Below are 18,357 nucleotides of genomic sequence, written 5' to 3' on the forward strand. Positions count from 1 at the left end.
CAGAGAGTTACCTGCTAGGAAGTCTAACTCACAACTCTCCATGTCCACCAAGATGCAAATTCAGAGCAAGCCCAGACGCAAGATACCAGTCATCAGCTGACTGGCACATCTTCCAACACAGAGAATCAGCATCCCATGTTGCATCCAGAAGAGCAAGCTCAGGTTGCTCTTTGCCAGAGAATCAGACAGCAGGCAGCCTGAAGCTGGCAGAAACCTCCACTGCAGTAATGTAGGCTGTGGAGAGTGTACAGACATCTGTATGTCTACTCTACTTCCACTCCCAGATGTGGAGCAACAAGAGCTACCTTCAATCTGGGAGCTGGATAACCCCACGGGCACATGTTCTGCCCCAGCTGGTTTGCCCTGGTGCTCAGCAGCGCTCATTTCCTAGACTCATCTCCTGTCAACACAAACTATGCCCATACTACCAAAAGGAGTGGATCTGTAGGTGAAATGTTGCTAAGGACCCAATGTCGACACTAATTGATGTTCAGGGGGTTTTATTTACAACCAGCTCCAGTCTGGTGAGTGGCCCATTAGTGGCTAGACAGCATTAGGTAGGCTGTCTTCTTCTTAAGTTTAATTCAAAGTTAATGCAGGTTAAGTACTAAGACCACCCCACAATGTTAATCACAGGGTAGTAAGTGGGATGATAGGAAGATTTACTTCAAAGATCCTCATCTGATGGCCCCCAGCTACCTGGCTTCTGGGCCTGATCGCCCAACACAAGCACAGGCAGGGGAGACACACGAGGGTCCACGTGGATCTAGCTGAACTTGCACAGCGCGGTACCAGACCTGGGAGTGGAAGGAGTCTTTGAAAATGTCCCCTTTTACAAACAGATATCCGTGCACCTTTCTAGCACAGATCTTTATGGGCTACAGAGTGCAAAGAGCCACATACTATAGGATGTGAAGTTCCTTTAAGTAATTAAGTGCTTCACCAAGCAAAGATTAAGTGATACAGAAATGCCTTTGGAGTGAAGAGTGGGAGGGAGATGAGACAAAATATTTTTATGCTGACAGCTCAGTGCAGCAGTGAGGAAGCAGGCTGTAGACAGGGGACGCTCTCTGAGTGGAGCAGACTGGCTCCCAAGTTAACTCCCTCACCAACATGAGCAACGACTGAGCACATGTTCAACCAGTGAAATTCAAGGTAGAAGCACAGTCTCACCAGAACAAATGATTAGCGGTGATCTGATCCGAAAAGCAACGTATTTATGTCTCCACTCTGGACCTGAGATGACATTGAGAACATTTTATGTTTCCTACAGACAGCTGTGGACTTCTACATGCTGCTACAATGTGAATCCCACCAAATCTCAGCCTGAACTGCCTTTGCATTCCACTGCGCTCACGCTTTTGCCAGGAGAGAGATCTGTCCCAGGAGAAGACTGAAGGCAGAGCACTACTTTTTGACAGGTGATTCACCAGCTAAGATGAGCAAGACTGTTCTTGCTGAATGTTGTTTTTTTAATGTTACTGGATTAATAAAAGTTCTCCAAGATTAAGTGACAGTGCACTCAGATGTTTTGTATAGCCCCCTTTCATCATTGTTTAATTTTAAAGAAACAGTATTCAAACAATAAGAAATGTGAGATTTCTATCATTTAAAGAGCTTGGCAAAAGCCACACTGCATCTCTTCTGACTGATTGATTACTCTTTGAATGCAGCAGCTTTGCCAATAGCTCTTAGACTGTTTTCTCTATCTAGTCAGACAGCTTCCCATGTTGTTTATGAGGCCTGTTTACACACCAGCTGGGGAGAAAAAGCCTACTTTTATAGCCCTCTCCCCGACACCCTTGATCCTAAAAACTCAAAAATTAGTAGTGGAAGAATAAGGCCTGTGAAACAGCGTTATACTGGAATACAGGATAGGAAGGGACCACTTATGTCCTCAGCTTCAGCCCCCAGCAACCACAGGTAACTGTGGCAGTAAATATTTTAAACCTGTAGACCATCTGCTGTGCACAAACCCACACTGCAAAGGCCACAACACATTAAAATGAACTTAACATCTGTAGTGAAAGACCAACCATCACAACTGGACTGTGCCACAGGAAGAGAGTAGGACAGACGGAGTTGCACCACCATCAAAGGTCCCTGTCTAGCAGCGTGTTTGGCCAACAAAACTCCCAAGTGACCCTGTAGCCTGAAACTACAGAAGAGGGCAAAGCACTCTGTCAGCCTCATCTAGGAAAAATTCCTTCCTGACCCAATATCTGGTAACTGGTATCTGGTAACTGTCCCAGCAGGATACACTGGTCAGACCTTTTATTTTGACTGAGCATATGTAAAGTTGACAGGATCCTTCACAGAATCATAGAATAGTTTGGGTTGGAAGGGACCTTTAAAGGTCATCTAGTCCAACCATATAGATCAGATTCATAATGCAGTTATCAAAGTAAAACCAGGTGGACTCATCTGCTGAACCAGAGCAATTAAGCTCTTCACTTGCCACAAGCACGAAGCAACACAGCTTGGGTATTGCAAGAAAAGCTTGCAACAGTCTGCATTTCCTTGCATTTGCCACAAGCTAAGAATGCATAGATGGACTGCTGCCTGCGCTTAGCTGAGCCACAGTAACTTGTTAAGACATAGTAACTTGATCCTGGATCTGGGCTCCTAGGTCTTCTGGCTACTCTACAACCTTGGCCTAGAAGCATGTAAAAAGTATACACAAAAGCTTGCTGATATATGCTGCGCCATTAAAATCAACTTATGTGGCCCTAAATGAATCTAATAGTGGCTCAGTGTGTGCAAGTGAGGATGCTGCAGATAAGCAGCAAGCTTTTTCTCTCAGCAAAGTCAGCTGGAAAGAAGCGACCTGTACGTTAAAGCATAATGATTCAGCAAGCTCTTTTAGTAACAGAATTAATGTCAATGCAATTGGAAATCAGGTGTGGGAAGCATTCGCATTAAAGGCAAGCTGCCAACCAAGCTCCAAGCCTTGCGGAAGTTGAGCTCTTCTGACTTACAACTATGATCATCACTCCTCACACTAGCAAAAGTCTTCGCAATAACAACACACAAATCCCTCTGTTCTAACTGATCGTCAGTTTGGGGGAACTTTTGTACTAACCTGGGTTAATAATTGGGATGCTTGTGGAACAGTTCTCTTTTGCGCAGGCTCCCACCATTGATGTGAGGGTTGTAGTGGGGACTTCACCAATACCTGTGGAAAAAGCAGGATATGGACAAAAAGACAGATACTGCATCAATACAACGTTTTAAATCATTATTTTCTAGAAGTGAATCACTGATTTTAAAAGTTGAGAAGAAAAAGCAGAACAAATTATACCACCAATTCCTCCTTCCTCAAACAGTCTGCCTCAACAGCTCAAAGCAATCACAAGGAACAAAACCACAGTTTTATATTTACTATATATCACAGCTATTCCCATTTCATCTCCTGAAATTAATGAATCTACATCAAATGCTGCTACTTCTGGTTAGAACAAAATATATTCAAAGCAAGAAACAACTGTCAGATATGAAAATAATGTCAGTTTTAAAACCATTAGATAAATTATTCACAAAAGCTGACAAGAAGGACACCAAGCTGATGTTCAGTTATCCTGAATGTAGAATATTTAAGAGTTTTCAAGGATTATAACACAGTTTGGTACTCATTTGTAAATATGTATGGGTTCGTGTAAAACACTAATTTAACATTCCCAAAGTGGGTAAATGTGTACATCAGCTTGATTTTATCAAACCAATTTTATCTTGTGCATCTTCAACAATTTTCTGCATTTCAAATCAGAGATACAAAAAGGTTTAAGGAGAAAAAAAACGAAGGCAAAATCATACAACCAAAGTAACAGTCTAAGACAATCTGTGTAACACAGAAAAAATGTGCTCTGACTTTCTGTTTGTGCTACTTTATAAAGAAAAAATTTAAAGCACTTGTCTTGGGATGCATAATGTTCCATCAGTATATCATCAGCATATTTTCTTGATGAGTTTTTGATCAGGAATGGCAATGTATAAAGCCAGCAAGAATATATCCACACCACAAAAATCTGCCAAGAACGCAACAGAAGAAACATAAACACACAGGAACTACTGCACTGGACCAGACCAGTGCTGCGTGTAGGCTCGCATGTGTTCTTCTACGATGGCCACAATTATCTTTCAAAGTGAAACTTCAGATCGTAAGTTCTGTCCCAAAAATGAATGGTAAGTCACATATAAGCCAACTTAGACCTTTCAAGATGATCAGTGGCAAAAAGCAAGGTGAGTTAAAGAAATCTGTCAGGTTCCTTTTTTTTCATATGGTATCAAAACAGCTACATGAGTACACCATGCCCATGCGTTCTGAACGAGCTTTGCCTTGTTTGTGTGCTTTAGGTCCTGAAATAACAAATTTAGGAAAAAGCTGGCAAACACTGAGTGCACACAGGCCAGGGTGGACCCCACTAGTTGTTCTGTGTTTGTGTACAGGTCTGAAGAGCTCAGCATTTGGGAAAATCATGCCTCTGTGAATTTAATCACAAGCTATTCTCAGGTATTTCTATGCAGACAGTTACTTCTCTGCCCATGCTCCCAGCAGGCTGGTTGGCAGCATATACAAAGATCTCAACAGACCAGACCTGGCTTTTTTTCTAGCAAAGCAAGTCTGTAACTCTCTATCCACATTGGTAAAATATCTCATTCCAGAAAGTTGAAATCCTGGCCTTTTAAAAGTGGTTAAAAATCTCCCAATGATTCACTGAAGCCAGGATTATACACTAATGGTGATGTTCATGAAATACACACTGAATTTAAAAGATGGTCCAGGAAATCTCCTATCAGCAGAAGTGTGCATTCTGTAATAAATTTCTGCTGGATGAAGCTTAAAAAGTAATCAAATTAATACATCTAGTGAACATGTTAAGATCACATGCCTCACGCAGTACACAGAAACTACTACGAGCTGCTTTTAAGGTGAATAGAGAACCAATAGAATCCACTTTGAGTTGCTCTTCCAAATGCTTAGGAAATTTAGATTTTTTTTTTTTATATTAGCATGAGATAGAAAAGAAAAGGTAGTAAATCAAGTGTGAGCGTTAGATTTCACTATTTCAACAGATAAACCTAGCCTAAAACAACCCTACACATTAGATTTTACTCAGAGACTTAATTTAGTCCTAAGGTATCCAGAGTTAGTTCTGCTCCCACAGATAGAAACAAAAAAATTAAATTTCCTTAGAGCAAAGTTAGGTTAGACAGACAGAAAAGGGGTACATCGGAAGCAAATTTTAATATAAAAAACAATACCTGCAACAGGGGTCCTGATTTTCAATCTGTCAACCTCCATGATAAAGTCATCTTTCAAGAAGAGGAACCCAATGATGGAGAAGAGATAAACTAGGATGAGTGCTAGCACTGCAGTGAGAATAATGGAACGACCATTCCGGGTAACACTTTTTATCACATTTAGCAAAGTCTCTTCTCTGTACACCAGATCAAACAGCTGGGAAAAGCAGAGAATCGAGGAAAAATGAATACAAATGAAGCAATATATAGATGCTACATAGGAAAACAATCTGAACTACTGAAACATACATCTAGTCATGTTCTAAATTCTCAGCTTCATAAACACACAATTCACACTGATTTCAGTGGGAGCTGGACATGCTTATAGGAGGAGAAAATCTAGCACGGAATTTTAAATTTTAAGATAGATTATAGCAAAATCCAAAGCCACAAAGTATATATTACATAGGAGCTTGATCTAGACGTGGGTAACAGTTACCAACAAGATCCATTGTTTCCCCATGTTCAAAACCAGGCTAGATTAAAATTAAAAACAGGGTCTTCATACTATGGATCTACATCTACAAATTAATTTTTCATGTTATCTCCCATCTGATAAACATGCATGGGCTGCAACTCAAAAATGCACTCATGTATGCAAGTAATTACATGTCTGTAAATTGTTTCTTTGGGCTCATGGCATCATTTAAAGGTCACTCATGTGTACAAGGATCGGGGCCATCTCTTTTTAGGACAAAGTTAAATTCATTGCACTGTTTGTATAAAACTAGAAACTTCTATTCTTCTTTACCCTGCACTACATGCTTTCCTGATATTTAACTTTAAAAAAAGTATACATTAAGATAATACTGCTTTAAACGTCAAAGGCCTAAAATAGCAATTAAACATGCTAAGAGCTTTTCAAGAAACTATAGTGTTTTTTTCTCTTGCAATTCTATTGATGTTCTATAGTGCTTTGGACCTTATCTATAATGTATGTATTTCCACTTCAAAACACACAGATTACAGATATAAAGTGACACACTATGATTTATCAAAATGGTCCACAGAAGAAGGTATTAGTCACAATTCACAAGATTTGGAATCCACAGCCTTGTGAAAGGATTAATAACAAAGGAAGAAAGAGGAAAGACAGTTATCATTCATTCTGTACAAGACAAAGCTTAATATGAGGAAAAAATATTAGGGTTTAGAATATTTCCACTACAAAGTGAACACCTGGAAGTAACTTGGGAACATGAACAGTTATAACATCCATGAATCATGGACATTTGTCAATAGCGCTCACTGAAAAAAGTAAGTACATAAAATGTTTCTTAAACTACTTGGCACTTTGGAAACTCTTTTAAGGTAGAGATCACCTTACTCACTGGAGGAATAACAGATAATTTGCTATGCATTTTTTAAGCAGGAGAGTAACATCCATTTGAAAAGTGTGCTGCAGCTACAACCACAAAATCTTGCCTCCTTTGAAATCTGCCCGAACTTTGAAACTGACTTTAATGTCAAGATCTGGAAAACCTGACTTCAACAGGAGCTCTACCAAAGTAAGGACTGAACCCTTGATAATTTTCGTGTGCTTAACACACCTCTGAAATGCTGGGAGCTCACCACTCTTCAGGAAGCTGAGAAAAATACAACAGGAAAGTGAACCCATGTAAATGACCACAATTCAGTCAGTCTCCCTACAAGTTTCGCATGCTCCGGTATAAAGCAAAAGGATTAGAAAACAAGAGCAGTACACCTTTTACTGCTATTCAGCATGAAGGGAGCAGTTAGCTGAGTTTAGCATAATTTTGTATGATTCATTTTCATTGCACCTGTATCATATTATAAAAAGGCATTCCATCTGGGTAATGGCAACAAAAGAAAATGAAAGGGGATACATTTGAAGTGATGAATCTTCCTGCTACACCAGAGGCATGCCATCCCTATTTCCCAAGTAGTTTTTTTGTTGTTGTTATTAGGGCTGCAAGATGAACTGAGGAATGGGATCCTTTGATATAAGTACGATGCACACACCAGTGGACAACTCCTGTCCCAAGGAGATTATGATTGACACTAGATATAGGAACAACGTACACAGAATATATGTATGCTGGGAAAGGGAGGGAGAAAGGAGTGGGCTGTATGATGATTGTCTAAAAAGAAATGAGCAAACTTTCAACTCTAAAACAGATAAAATAAGTCCTAACAGAAACAGGTTCTAATGAAAACAGCAGCTCCTAAGGGGCAGCAACACAACGGCATGCTAAAAATACACATGATTTGGCTTGATTGTCAGGAAGAAATTGAAGACAGCTGCATGGGTAACGGTATTTTCTATTTTTGCAAACTTTTCCCCTCCACAGAAGCACATACTTACCAGGAAACTATAGAAGAATTCGTGCACACAGAGGCCCAGCATGCAGACCAGGACATATGCTACATGATAGAGAAAAGCCATGTCCATGATGACCGCTCTGTAGCCACGGGTAAAAGTTCCACGGTTCCCCACAAAGCTCACCAGAAACACTATTTTGTTACAAAGCTGTGAGGGGAAAACAAAGGCGAGGTATACTCCATCAGACAAATTCTGTTATTTATTGTTTGTATTGCTGCAGTGTGTGAAAAGTCTAGATAGGTTGCTTTGACTAAATGCTCAACTTTTAGATAGCTGGAGTCAGATGAGAGAAATTGAACTCCCAAGGTACTGGGAACAAGCCCACGAGAGTAAGTGGAAGTACCTCACCCCTCTAGCACTGCACTGTGCCTCATTACATTGTGATTTATTTCTATAACATTAGCCAGTAGGCAGGGTGGGATTAATGTCATAAGGCACTACAAAAACAACTGGGGAGTGAATTCCTAACAATTCTGAGTTTAGATCCGAGACTATGTAAGAGCAGTTAGGCATGCTACTACAAAGAGAACAATAGTAACACAACAGAAAGTGTGTGGGGTGTGTGTGAGATCTACCATTTCGTTTAGATCATGTTTTTCAATATAAAATCCCTAAAAAAAAATACTGGGGGTTTTTCTGAAGTACAGCATTTAAGCAACAGCATCAGATTCTCCATTGCTCCTGAGCTTTGCCTGCACGTGAGCAGTGCAGAAGTAAATACGAAAGGGGCTAACCTCACCTGTTTGGTAGTGCAGGACAAGCAATGAGGACTCAACATGGTTTTTTCTTTCACAAATTTGACACGTGCAAGCGCAGCTTACTTGCCTTTACCTTTGACTATATGTCTGGGTAGCTTTAAGTATGTGAAATTCTCACAGAACTAGTGGCAAATAGCCCAATACTTTGCTGCCTGGTGCTAAGGTGAATTAGAGCTGGAGCAGTCAGGCAGAAATCTGCATAGATGACTTATGTATATGACTGTATATCTTGCCAAGCTCAGTAAACATGCAAACATAGACGTAAGTTAAGAAATCTGGAAAAGGGCTGAGAGAATTTTTAATTTTGAACACTTTTTTCTTCTCAAAAATATAGATTTAAGCTGACAAACATCTCACAAATTTGTGTCAATTTTGCTGAGCGTATTGGTAGAGAAAATTATTCGTCTAACATAAGAAACTGTAAATTTGATTCCTCTTATTCAGCAATAATTCTTTAAATTTCATATTGTTTTTATTTTTAAAGCATTTGCATATGCACAAAACCAAAACAGCTTTTTTCTTAGCTTCCCACTTTGCTGATACTGCTGTTTCGGGATGACTGGAAATGATTTATGTTTTTGGCTTAACCAGTGAACCAGAAAAAGAAGTTCTTTGCACAGCTCTAATCAAGGGCTTTTTTTAATAGGAGACCCTTAATATCTCTGCTTCTGCTGAAAGGGAAATTCTGCTTGCTTTTTAAGTACTTACATTAGCAGCACCAAGAAGTATCAAGGTAGGACCGAGCCCTATAGTATATATAGACCTGAGAATAACAGACACCAAAAAGGGTCGAATACCAACAGGCTTGGAGATGAAAAACAGCATTGCTGTACAAAACGCCACTGCTATCCAAAGGAGGAGTGAAAACAGCGGAGAGAGCGTGCCTGTATAGAGGAGAAAAGGAGATTTGAGAAAGGCATCTTTGGAGAGTCCATTTTTCACCAAGAAACAGATCCAAAAGATCAATTCGTTTGCCAATATAGCTAACGAAAAGCATGATTCATGCACCACAGCTGCTGACCACAACTTGCCCTAATTGCAGCAAGAACTATTATTATCATAGTATTGTTGACTTTTGCACAGGTAATAATAAGGGCAGCTAATGAAATTTCCATTAAAATCCGAGGAGTGCTCAGAGATGAAACAGTTTACCCTTCTCCTGGAGCGAGCTACTAATCAGCTCCCTTCTGCAGGGATCATTAGGGCTCCTCCAGTCTAATTCCATGATTGCTCAGCTACAGAAATAGCCGGTCCTCGGGGTGGCGCAGCAAGTGGCACCACGCTGCAGTGTCACGTTTCGATCCCCAACAGCGCGGAAGCGCCCTGGTTTTAGAAAAGCAGCTTTCTTCTGAACGGCTGCGGGCGTTCAGCGGGAGCCTCCGCCTCTGCACGGGAGCAAGGCACTTGCCGCAGCGGGAGGCAGCCACGAGGACTTCGACAGGAACAGGCAGCATCTGCATTGCCGAGAGCAGCTGAATAGCTGTGCCTTGCTCCTGGGGAGGCAGCGGGTCCTGGGTCTTGCTGAGCTCCCACAGGCATGTGAGCCGCTGCCTTCGGAGTCAGTCTCTTTGCCGCTCTGCAAGATGCTGGCTCCAGGCTCTCCCGGAGTTTTGAGTGATGCCCCTAATTTTCCCTCTCTCCTCTGCTTAAAGCCCTGGAAACACACCACGTTGCTGTGATATAAAAAGCACATTCAGATCTCGGAGCACTGTCACACTTGTACACTGACTTCTATTGTTATCAGATGAACTGAGAGGTCAGTGACGGGGGGAGAAGGGAATAGAAAATTCAGCTAGACTCACAATGGAAATCATGCTATCTCTTTGGCAACACATACACAGCTGAGCAGCATCAGTGGGATTAGAAAACAATGAGATGGGGCCCCAGCCTCAACATTCAGATGGCATCCGAACTTTTTCCAAAGTTCAGGAGTGTTTATATAATTGGCAGGAGGTTCAAGGTCGGCTCTGTCAGTTTCTTCGCCAACAAGATTTGGAAACTTTTAATGGATCCTAAAAAATCACTTCCACGTGGATCTGAAAGGTGAGGCCAAAGCACTCAGTGTTTCTTTAACAAATCATTTTTCCTTCTTCCCTACTGCAGGTCAAACAATTTCGCGTCGCAGGACCCACACCGGTAACATGTGCAGACATGCATGCCGGAGGCAAGGAGTCCTCATCTGGAGCACAATTTCGCTTACGTCATATGATGTAAGAACTGCAGAAATCTACTGAAAGGCAGCCTTCTTGGGATGATTAGATCAGCCCAGGCACCTCAGACATCTGAGTATGGGGGGATTTACACGAGCTAAAGGGGAAAAACGGGAGACAAACTCCGGCTGTGAGATCAGGTTTTGGTGGAGAGGGAGGCTGGAAGTAAGGAGGCTGCCTCATGACCTGCTAATCCCATTTGGCCACACCTATTGTTTATTGCTCAGGAATCGCTTTTGCTTTTACAAGCACTAGGAACTGCAATCCTGAAACGCACTATCACTGAAACCACTGGATTACTGGGGCCACTTAAACTAATACTATATAAATCTGCAGTTCAAAGTAAGTATTAATACCTACTGATTGCAGACCAGAGGATTTCTGTGAGTATAGATTAGCTAAAATTTAGTAGCTTAAAAGGTTTATTTTTAACTCTCTATTTTTCCTCTCATCCTGCATGGGCTGTAATGTGTGTGCACTCCGAGGGACTCTTCAGTTTACAAACAGGAAAGCACTAAGTACAAACGTTTCCCTTTTACAGGGCACAGCCCTGCAAACTTTGCTATGCAAGGCTGCGGAGATGTCCGTGCCATGACCTGCGGAGACCACCTCGCAGGGTGAAAGGGCAACGTGGTCTCCATGCCAAGATACTTTAATCTGCTGCCTTTCTGTTTAGCCAGCCAACAGGAATGTTTGCTGCTGCTAACTCTGGTGTTTGTGAAAAGCACATGTATCTACTAGAAGCTGGACTGCTTCCACCAGCCCAGTTCACATGCCATCAGGCAGAAGTGACTTTCAGTCACATTACTGACTGGACTGGACACGAATCAAAGACCCAGAGGTGAATGGCTCTACTCCCATTACCAGTATTCTGAACTATTTAGTCTTCTTTATCCCAATTAAGCTTGGTTTGGATTCAAAGAGGCCTCCCGCTAGTCTGCTGCATTTATTTAATTACATTTATTATTTGCTGTATTTCCTGTGACATGTGATGAAGCAGAGACAGAATCATAGATTTTAAGCATATTTTTATATAATGCATTTATCCTCTGCAACAATTATGTCCTTTTAACCCAACAAACAAAATAGTCAAAACTCAACAAGCTAGTTTTCAAATAATTCCATTCTGTATTTTTTTAAGACTGCAAGTCATTCAAAATGGTCAATTTTAAGAAATCTCCATCCCTCTGCTGCCAGGAATACTTCCTTAGCTCAGAAGCTGTAACTGAATGTGTGCAGGAGTACACTGCAATATGGCAATATAAAAAAGAAAAAAAAAAAAAAGAATTAGCTCAGATCATCTAGATAATCTTCAGCTTAGCAGCTATGTTCTGTCCATTTTACTTCACATTGCACGGGACATGTGACACACAGAAGATCAACTACCACATTTCAGACAACATCTGGTACCTACTTAGAAGATACTAAATGGCTTCTGCAGATATGAGCATACCTGAAGATGCAATTTTATATAAACTGTTACCTTAGAATTGAAAGCATCTAAAATTAAAAGGGAAAATAAAACCAAACTCCACTTGCCTTCATCTCCATCATCTCCAAACGGGTAGAACAGAGCAACTGCTAAATTGATGAATACAGCAAGGTTGAAGGAAATGCTCCCCCAGAGAGAGATGTGTCGGGAGAACCAAAACAGGGGTGGATTATCTAGAAACGGGAGAAGAGCAGCAATCAATGAAATGAAAGCAAGCAGGAACTCAATCAGTAACGGCCTCAAGGGAATTAAAAAATACAGATTAATGAAGAAAATATGCAGATCTTTAAAATTAACTAAAACAGACAAACATTAAACATAGGTTTGCCATAAAACATAGTTTCAAGCAGGGCTTTTAATCCAAAGATCCCAATACAGTTTATTATATATCAGAGTTTTGCTTCTGCTAAGATTTTAGGACTGGATCTTTTGCGAAGGAGTCTTTTCACCGGCCTCTGAAACTGTAGCCTCTGTGCATGGAGCCACAAAATCAAGCAAACAAATAGATTTTAGCACTCTGCATGCCAGTCAACTAGAAGACCCAGAACGGGTCATCCAGATGACCCATTTGGACCAAGTACATTGATGACATTATTCAAAGAACAATGGAATAGGCAAGGTTGCAGAACGGCAGTATTTTCCTCACCTCTGTCAAACTAAATACATCCTGATTGACTTCGGGGAACATGTAAAATTTGGTCTGACTGGGATTTGGTTCTATGAAAGCTGACTACTTCCTGCATGATCCTCAGACATCCAAGGTTACCTGCTGACAAATAGCTCTGTACTCCTGCTTAAAAGGACTCAAATGAAGCCAAGATCTCCGTATGTGAAGTGCTGTACAAATACACAGAAATACAGTTCTATATCCTAAAGAACCTATAACCTAGTTAGAAAAGACTAAAAAGGGAAATAGGGCAAAACAGGGTTAAGATTTTGTGTCCAGAGTCACATAAACGATTCAGCAAAAAGACTAGGAACAAGATCAGAGGGTACTAAGACCCAGGAAAGCACTTCATATATATGACTGCACTACAATACGTTTAAATGAACATTTAAAACAAGATTCTATGTGCAATAGTGTGAAAAAATTTCTAGCCAGAGAGATTTATTTGAAGATGATGTATTCCTATTAATTAGATTTTAATGTACTGAGAGCCTCCTGCAAGTATGTGGAGCATATTCTTGACTTGCCTGCACCCAGCTAACTTTTTATAAACAGTAGGCTCCTTCAGCTGCATATGACTGTCTCAGGCTTTAGTCTAAATAGACTTTAATTGTGATTAGGTAAATATTGAGATTTCATTGTGATAACCTTATGCTGTTGGCTGCTGAGATTTAAGCATTTGGAGCCACTGCAAATGACATGTGTCAATTTAAGCAATGCAGACTGCACACTAACAGACACTTGGCTAAAGGATGAACTGAGCCTCAACCTGTATTATCTTTTCAAATTAAAAAAACACATGGAGACTTGTGGGCCATTCCACTGACGAAAGGAATTGAGGAATTTCTGTTCTGAATAAAAATAAACCAATTTTCTTTGCTTATAGCATTAGGCAGGTCTGGTCTATGTAAGTGTAGGGTTGGGCTCTTTTATTTGTGTTTCTTAAGCAAAAACCATAGATATGATTTTGTTACTAGAGTAATTCTTCTACAATACAGTGACTTTTATTCCCAAACAGACTGTGCAGATAGGGAGTTATTCTGGAATCATTTATTTTTCAACTTCTCTTCTGGTCAGTTTGTCAGTACAGACAAGTTCTTACAGTGCCACCAAGGGAAGTGGACCTGGGCCGACAGGATTCACACTGAAAACTTACTCCTGCCTCTGAAAATTATAGCCCGGGAACTGACATTTATAAAAACTGCAACCAATGTTCCTGTTTCCATCACATTAAGGATGCTACATTAAATCATATTGCTTTGACTATCCAAACTCCCTGCTGCTCTGACCGTAGATGCTATTCTTTACTTCCTTCCTAATCAATTGCATAATGCTGCTGTGAGCAGCTGATGTGTGCCACCTCAACAGCATCTACGTGTTAGCAGTGAATGAAGTGATCACTCTCGTGTATTTTTAAACATATACATATATAAAATACAACTTTCTTCCTTATCCCTCAAGGATACTGTAGATGCCTAGTAAGTTTGCCGCCTCAATTCTCTGCTCCAAAAGCAAAGGGCAGAGTTGACAGTGGGGCTGAACTGGTAGGAGCTTCCTGTCCCCAGGACATCAGCAGTGGCAGCAGCCCCATTCCTGGCAAGGGCCAGCAGCTGTAATGCCCACCAGTGAACTAAACAAGAAACTCAGGGTAACTGGCTGGGCTTCACTGCACCTCCTCTTTGGGTTCCTGCTTTGATCTCTCCCCCATGACCTTGACCGTGCCTGTCAGACCTGCAAGCAGCTTAAGGTGGTGCATATGCCTCTCCCACTACCACGGGACATATACCAGTATGGGCTAACAGACTGGGACATACTGCAGCCCAGTCAAGCAAGACTGATGCGAACTGGCAAAGGGGAACTGACTCCATGGGAGTCAGGCAGATTTCAAGCAGCTGAGGTTCTGGTGAGAGATGTTTTTAAGTGACTGACATTTACAAGTTTTTTAATGATCGTTTTGGAATCTGCAAACCTCAAATATGCAGCTACACATGTTTTTGTTAAATATTAGGGGCCTTGGCTTAATTAGGGGCAACTCTATTGAGTTTAGTGGAACTACACCCAGTTCATCCATCCCTCAATTTAACTTTTGGAGTCCAAAATATAATCTTGAACACATTACTTATATTACTAACTGCTCCATATTATGCCTCTTTTATGGTGGCATGCAAATGTTTCAGCTGACTTACACTCTGCTGACCTACACTCTCAAGCCCTGAACAGTTTTGCCTGTTGCAGTACCGGAGTGAACAGAGAAAGATGTGTTATTAAAATGCAAAATTTGAAGGCTTAAAAGCAGGGTTTTAGCACAATTAAGCTAATTTTTGAAATTGCAATACTTACTCCTAATTTTCTTTTGCCATTTCATCTCGTTGTACAGATCCTCTGTCTGTTGGAAAAAGTCATTGACTTTGCTCCCTTGTTCATCTCTCTCTGTCGTATTGAATACCCGACTTTTGGATTCCCGAGTGAGGAATTCACAAATATTGGGGACAGGGAAGACGATTTGTTCCATTGTTCTATCGTGGCGAACTATCTATAAATAAAATGCACATTTTTTCCAGGATCAGTGACTTTCCAACCATTTTGTGATATCTTTTCTTGTTCACAGCTCCCCTTTTATTTATAAATTAGGGCATAAATTATTTGAACATTACAATGAAGTTGAACCAATCAATCCTAAAACAAAATAAAACTGCTTTTCTATCTTCAAAAGTCTGTCTGAAAATAATGTGGCAAATATATGTCTTGAGCAAAACCTAGGTCCAAAATTCCCCCAAATATAAAAAATGTTCTAATTCAGAATGCTTCAATTTTGCAATAAATTGAAACAAATCTCTCCCAGTAAACAGTGCAGAAGTTCAGGGGCTTTCTGCTCGGATTACAAAATTCTTTTCTCACCTTGAGTCTATTTCTATGATAAGATTAAGTTATGAAGGTGAACATACAAAAATAGCACCTTGTTACTCAGACAGCACCCATATCTTGTCAGTCTTTATCTGCTTACTTGGCAAAAACCAAGGTTTTGCGTTGTTTATATTTCAGGACCTACCAAGTTATCATTGAGTGAGCTAGATTTTATTCCATCTCACTATACTGTCATCAAAATTGCTTGCCCATTCTGATCACAGACTCTGCATTACTAATAATAGAGAAATGGGTAGAAAACTCATCTTGACTCTTAGACCCATGTCTCTGTACAGCCACCAGTGAAGAACCACCCTCTATTTGACTTTCAAATCAAACAAATGAGATACCCTGACATAGAGGAGCTATATCTGAAATGCCAAACAGGTCTAGGACTGCTTTCAGTGAAAGACCAGCAAACATCCATTTGATGTAGCAGCAATGCTGGGTTGAGTTTCATTTTTCCAGTCACAATCCTGCATTCAAGAACCCTCCTTTCTCTCTGTTAATTCATGTGTATTATGTGAACATACTAAAAAACCACCTGTCTTCAGTCATATTTAAGAGTAAATTATCCAAGCACATTTGCGTTAGAGATGAAGGATAACTATGCTTGTGTCTGCCCATGGGCATGTGCACTACATGAAATTTGAACAGGCTATTTTGAAATGTCCTAAGTAAATAGTTGTGTCTCAGGCCAGCAGTTGTGCAATGGGAGTATGTGACTAGCAGCTAACCTGGTAGGGCGAGTGAAGGAAGCTGACAGCACACCTTCAATTCTGTCAGGGACTCAAATGAAGAGGTAGGCTGCATGTGCTGCTCTGCAGAATGACATTTAAAAAGCCTCCCTGAGAAGAGAAGCCTCCATATCTGCTCGAGGAACAGGCTTTGTAGCCATGAGGTTTTAGGAGATTTCAGAAACTACACTGGAAAGAAGCTATTGGCCACATAAAAGCAGACCACAGTGCTTGTTTAAAGCCTAAATTTACAACCTACCCAGATAACTTGGATGATTATTGCTAAGAGATACCTCAGGAGCACTCAAAGTATTAAAATATGTTAAGAGGAGCACTGAGTTGCGCTCCGGACAACCACAGCCGTGGAGCTTCCATCTATCCTGTGGTGGGATCAATATCAGGCAAAAAGGATGGTGGGAAACAGAGAAGGACCCAGCCATGGCCTGTCTTGATGGCAGCCAGGACAATACGGACCTGAGGCACTTGCATTAGACTGCTCCCTATGCACACAAGCTCAGGTCCAATGTTGATGGAGCCTGGGAGCCCACTGAAGGTAAAATTATTGGCTTAGATTCAGGCTGGGCCTGCGTGCAACCATACTGTGCAGTTTTCATACTCGGCCAATTTTGGACTTGATACAGCATTTCCAAGAGAGAGCCAGATGCCTCTTCTTCCTGCAGTCTCTCGCAGCAGCTGCCTTTGTACCATAGAAATTCTTCTCCTTACGAAGTCACTAAGGGCTAGAGAAACTACAGTGCCTAACTCTTATCTTGATGCCTATAATCCCATGAAATCTATAACAGCACAGGAACCGATATAAGAGTTAAGAACCTAAATACCTCTGTGGATCTTGATCTAAATCCAATCCATGGCAGGGGTAAAGTTTAAAACAGAGAACAGAACTGATGAACCAGGCCAAGCCTTGGTCTTTTAAACAAAAGCCATACTGAATATCTACACCACTTCAAAACCTCTTTGTACTGCAGCCAGACTTTTAATTTGATCAGTTAGCATCACTGGCTTTGAAATTCACGATTATTTATTTGAGTGATGTACCATACAAGATTATTCTTGACTTCATGACACAGCTTCTATCCACAGTCATTATGTCCCTAACAAAACATGTTTGGTAACACACAGGAAAGCTACTGTAAAATGATTATTTGGAGCCACTTTTAACACAGGTGCATTCCTTTCTCCCATAGCCTAAAGCATATTATTCAACCTTCTCCTTCTCATAAATAATCTACACCATCTGAATAAGCTTTGCTGTTCAGAAGCTTAAGAAGAGGTGATACACCATGCACAAGATGCAAACTTGTCTCATATTCAATCTTCTAGTGAGTAATTCTTTACCTCTATCTGTGCTGTATGATTGGCATAATACCTCAAGGCTTCATCTCCTTCATCTGGATCTGACCCTGGCTTCAGCATCTGTTGCAATGTTTTATTGTGACGAGCCAACTAGAAAAAGAAAAAAAGTCTGATTTATGTCCTGCTGCTATGTTTTCAGCTTTATCATCTCCACTTAACTAACACAAATCCTCCTTCCCCCCACCCCCATATACTTACATGCTCAACCCAGTGGGGCTCTTTCCACAGATAACAACAAAAATGTAATTACTTGAGAACAATAGAAATAATTTAGTCTTAAAAAGTCAGCAGCAAGTCTTCGGCTGAGATTTATGACAGGCAGCTTAGCCTGCAGCCTAGATGGTTTTTGGAGGGCTTCTGACAAATGCAAAAAAATTAGACCGAATGCTTCTTTTTGCTTAAGTTTAGACATAAAATTTGCATGCTTCTGACTAAGTAATTACATTTACAATTAAATTTTTGCTGCGATTTCAAATGGCTAAACTGTTCTTCACCGTGTTGTAGGTTGGTATTTCAGGGCTGCCAAGATAACGTCCATAACTATTTCAGAGGCAGCTAGACTGCAGTGGC

The 18,357-nt window shown here is 40.7% G+C and overlaps 1 protein-coding gene across 3 annotated transcripts in view; it reads right to left on the minus strand.

The window, feature by feature from the left end:
- The window catches only part of ITPR2 (inositol 1,4,5-trisphosphate receptor type 2), a 268,127-nt gene that overhangs the window by 31,963 nt on the left and 217,807 nt on the right, over window positions 1-18,357 (minus strand). For all 3 annotated transcript variants that reach the window (XM_072875513.1, XM_072875504.1, XM_072875494.1), the window contains 7 exons: window positions 17,770-17,877; window positions 15,113-15,305; window positions 12,153-12,278; window positions 9,112-9,287; window positions 7,628-7,792; window positions 5,263-5,458; window positions 3,083-3,175 (listed from right to left, as the gene is read on the minus strand). In XM_072875513.1, the coding sequence (XP_072731614.1) occupies window positions 3,083-3,175; window positions 5,263-5,458; window positions 7,628-7,792; window positions 9,112-9,287; window positions 12,153-12,278; window positions 15,113-15,305; window positions 17,770-17,877 (1,057 nt within the window). The remainder of the gene's footprint in view (window positions 1-3,082; window positions 3,176-5,262; window positions 5,459-7,627; window positions 7,793-9,111; window positions 9,288-12,152; window positions 12,279-15,112; window positions 15,306-17,769; window positions 17,878-18,357) is intronic.

Source organism: Ciconia boyciana, chromosome 1, assembly GCF_034638445.1.
Source record: "Ciconia boyciana chromosome 1, ASM3463844v1, whole genome shotgun sequence".
Classification (NCBI taxonomy): Eukaryota; Metazoa; Chordata; class Aves; order Ciconiiformes; family Ciconiidae; genus Ciconia; species Ciconia boyciana.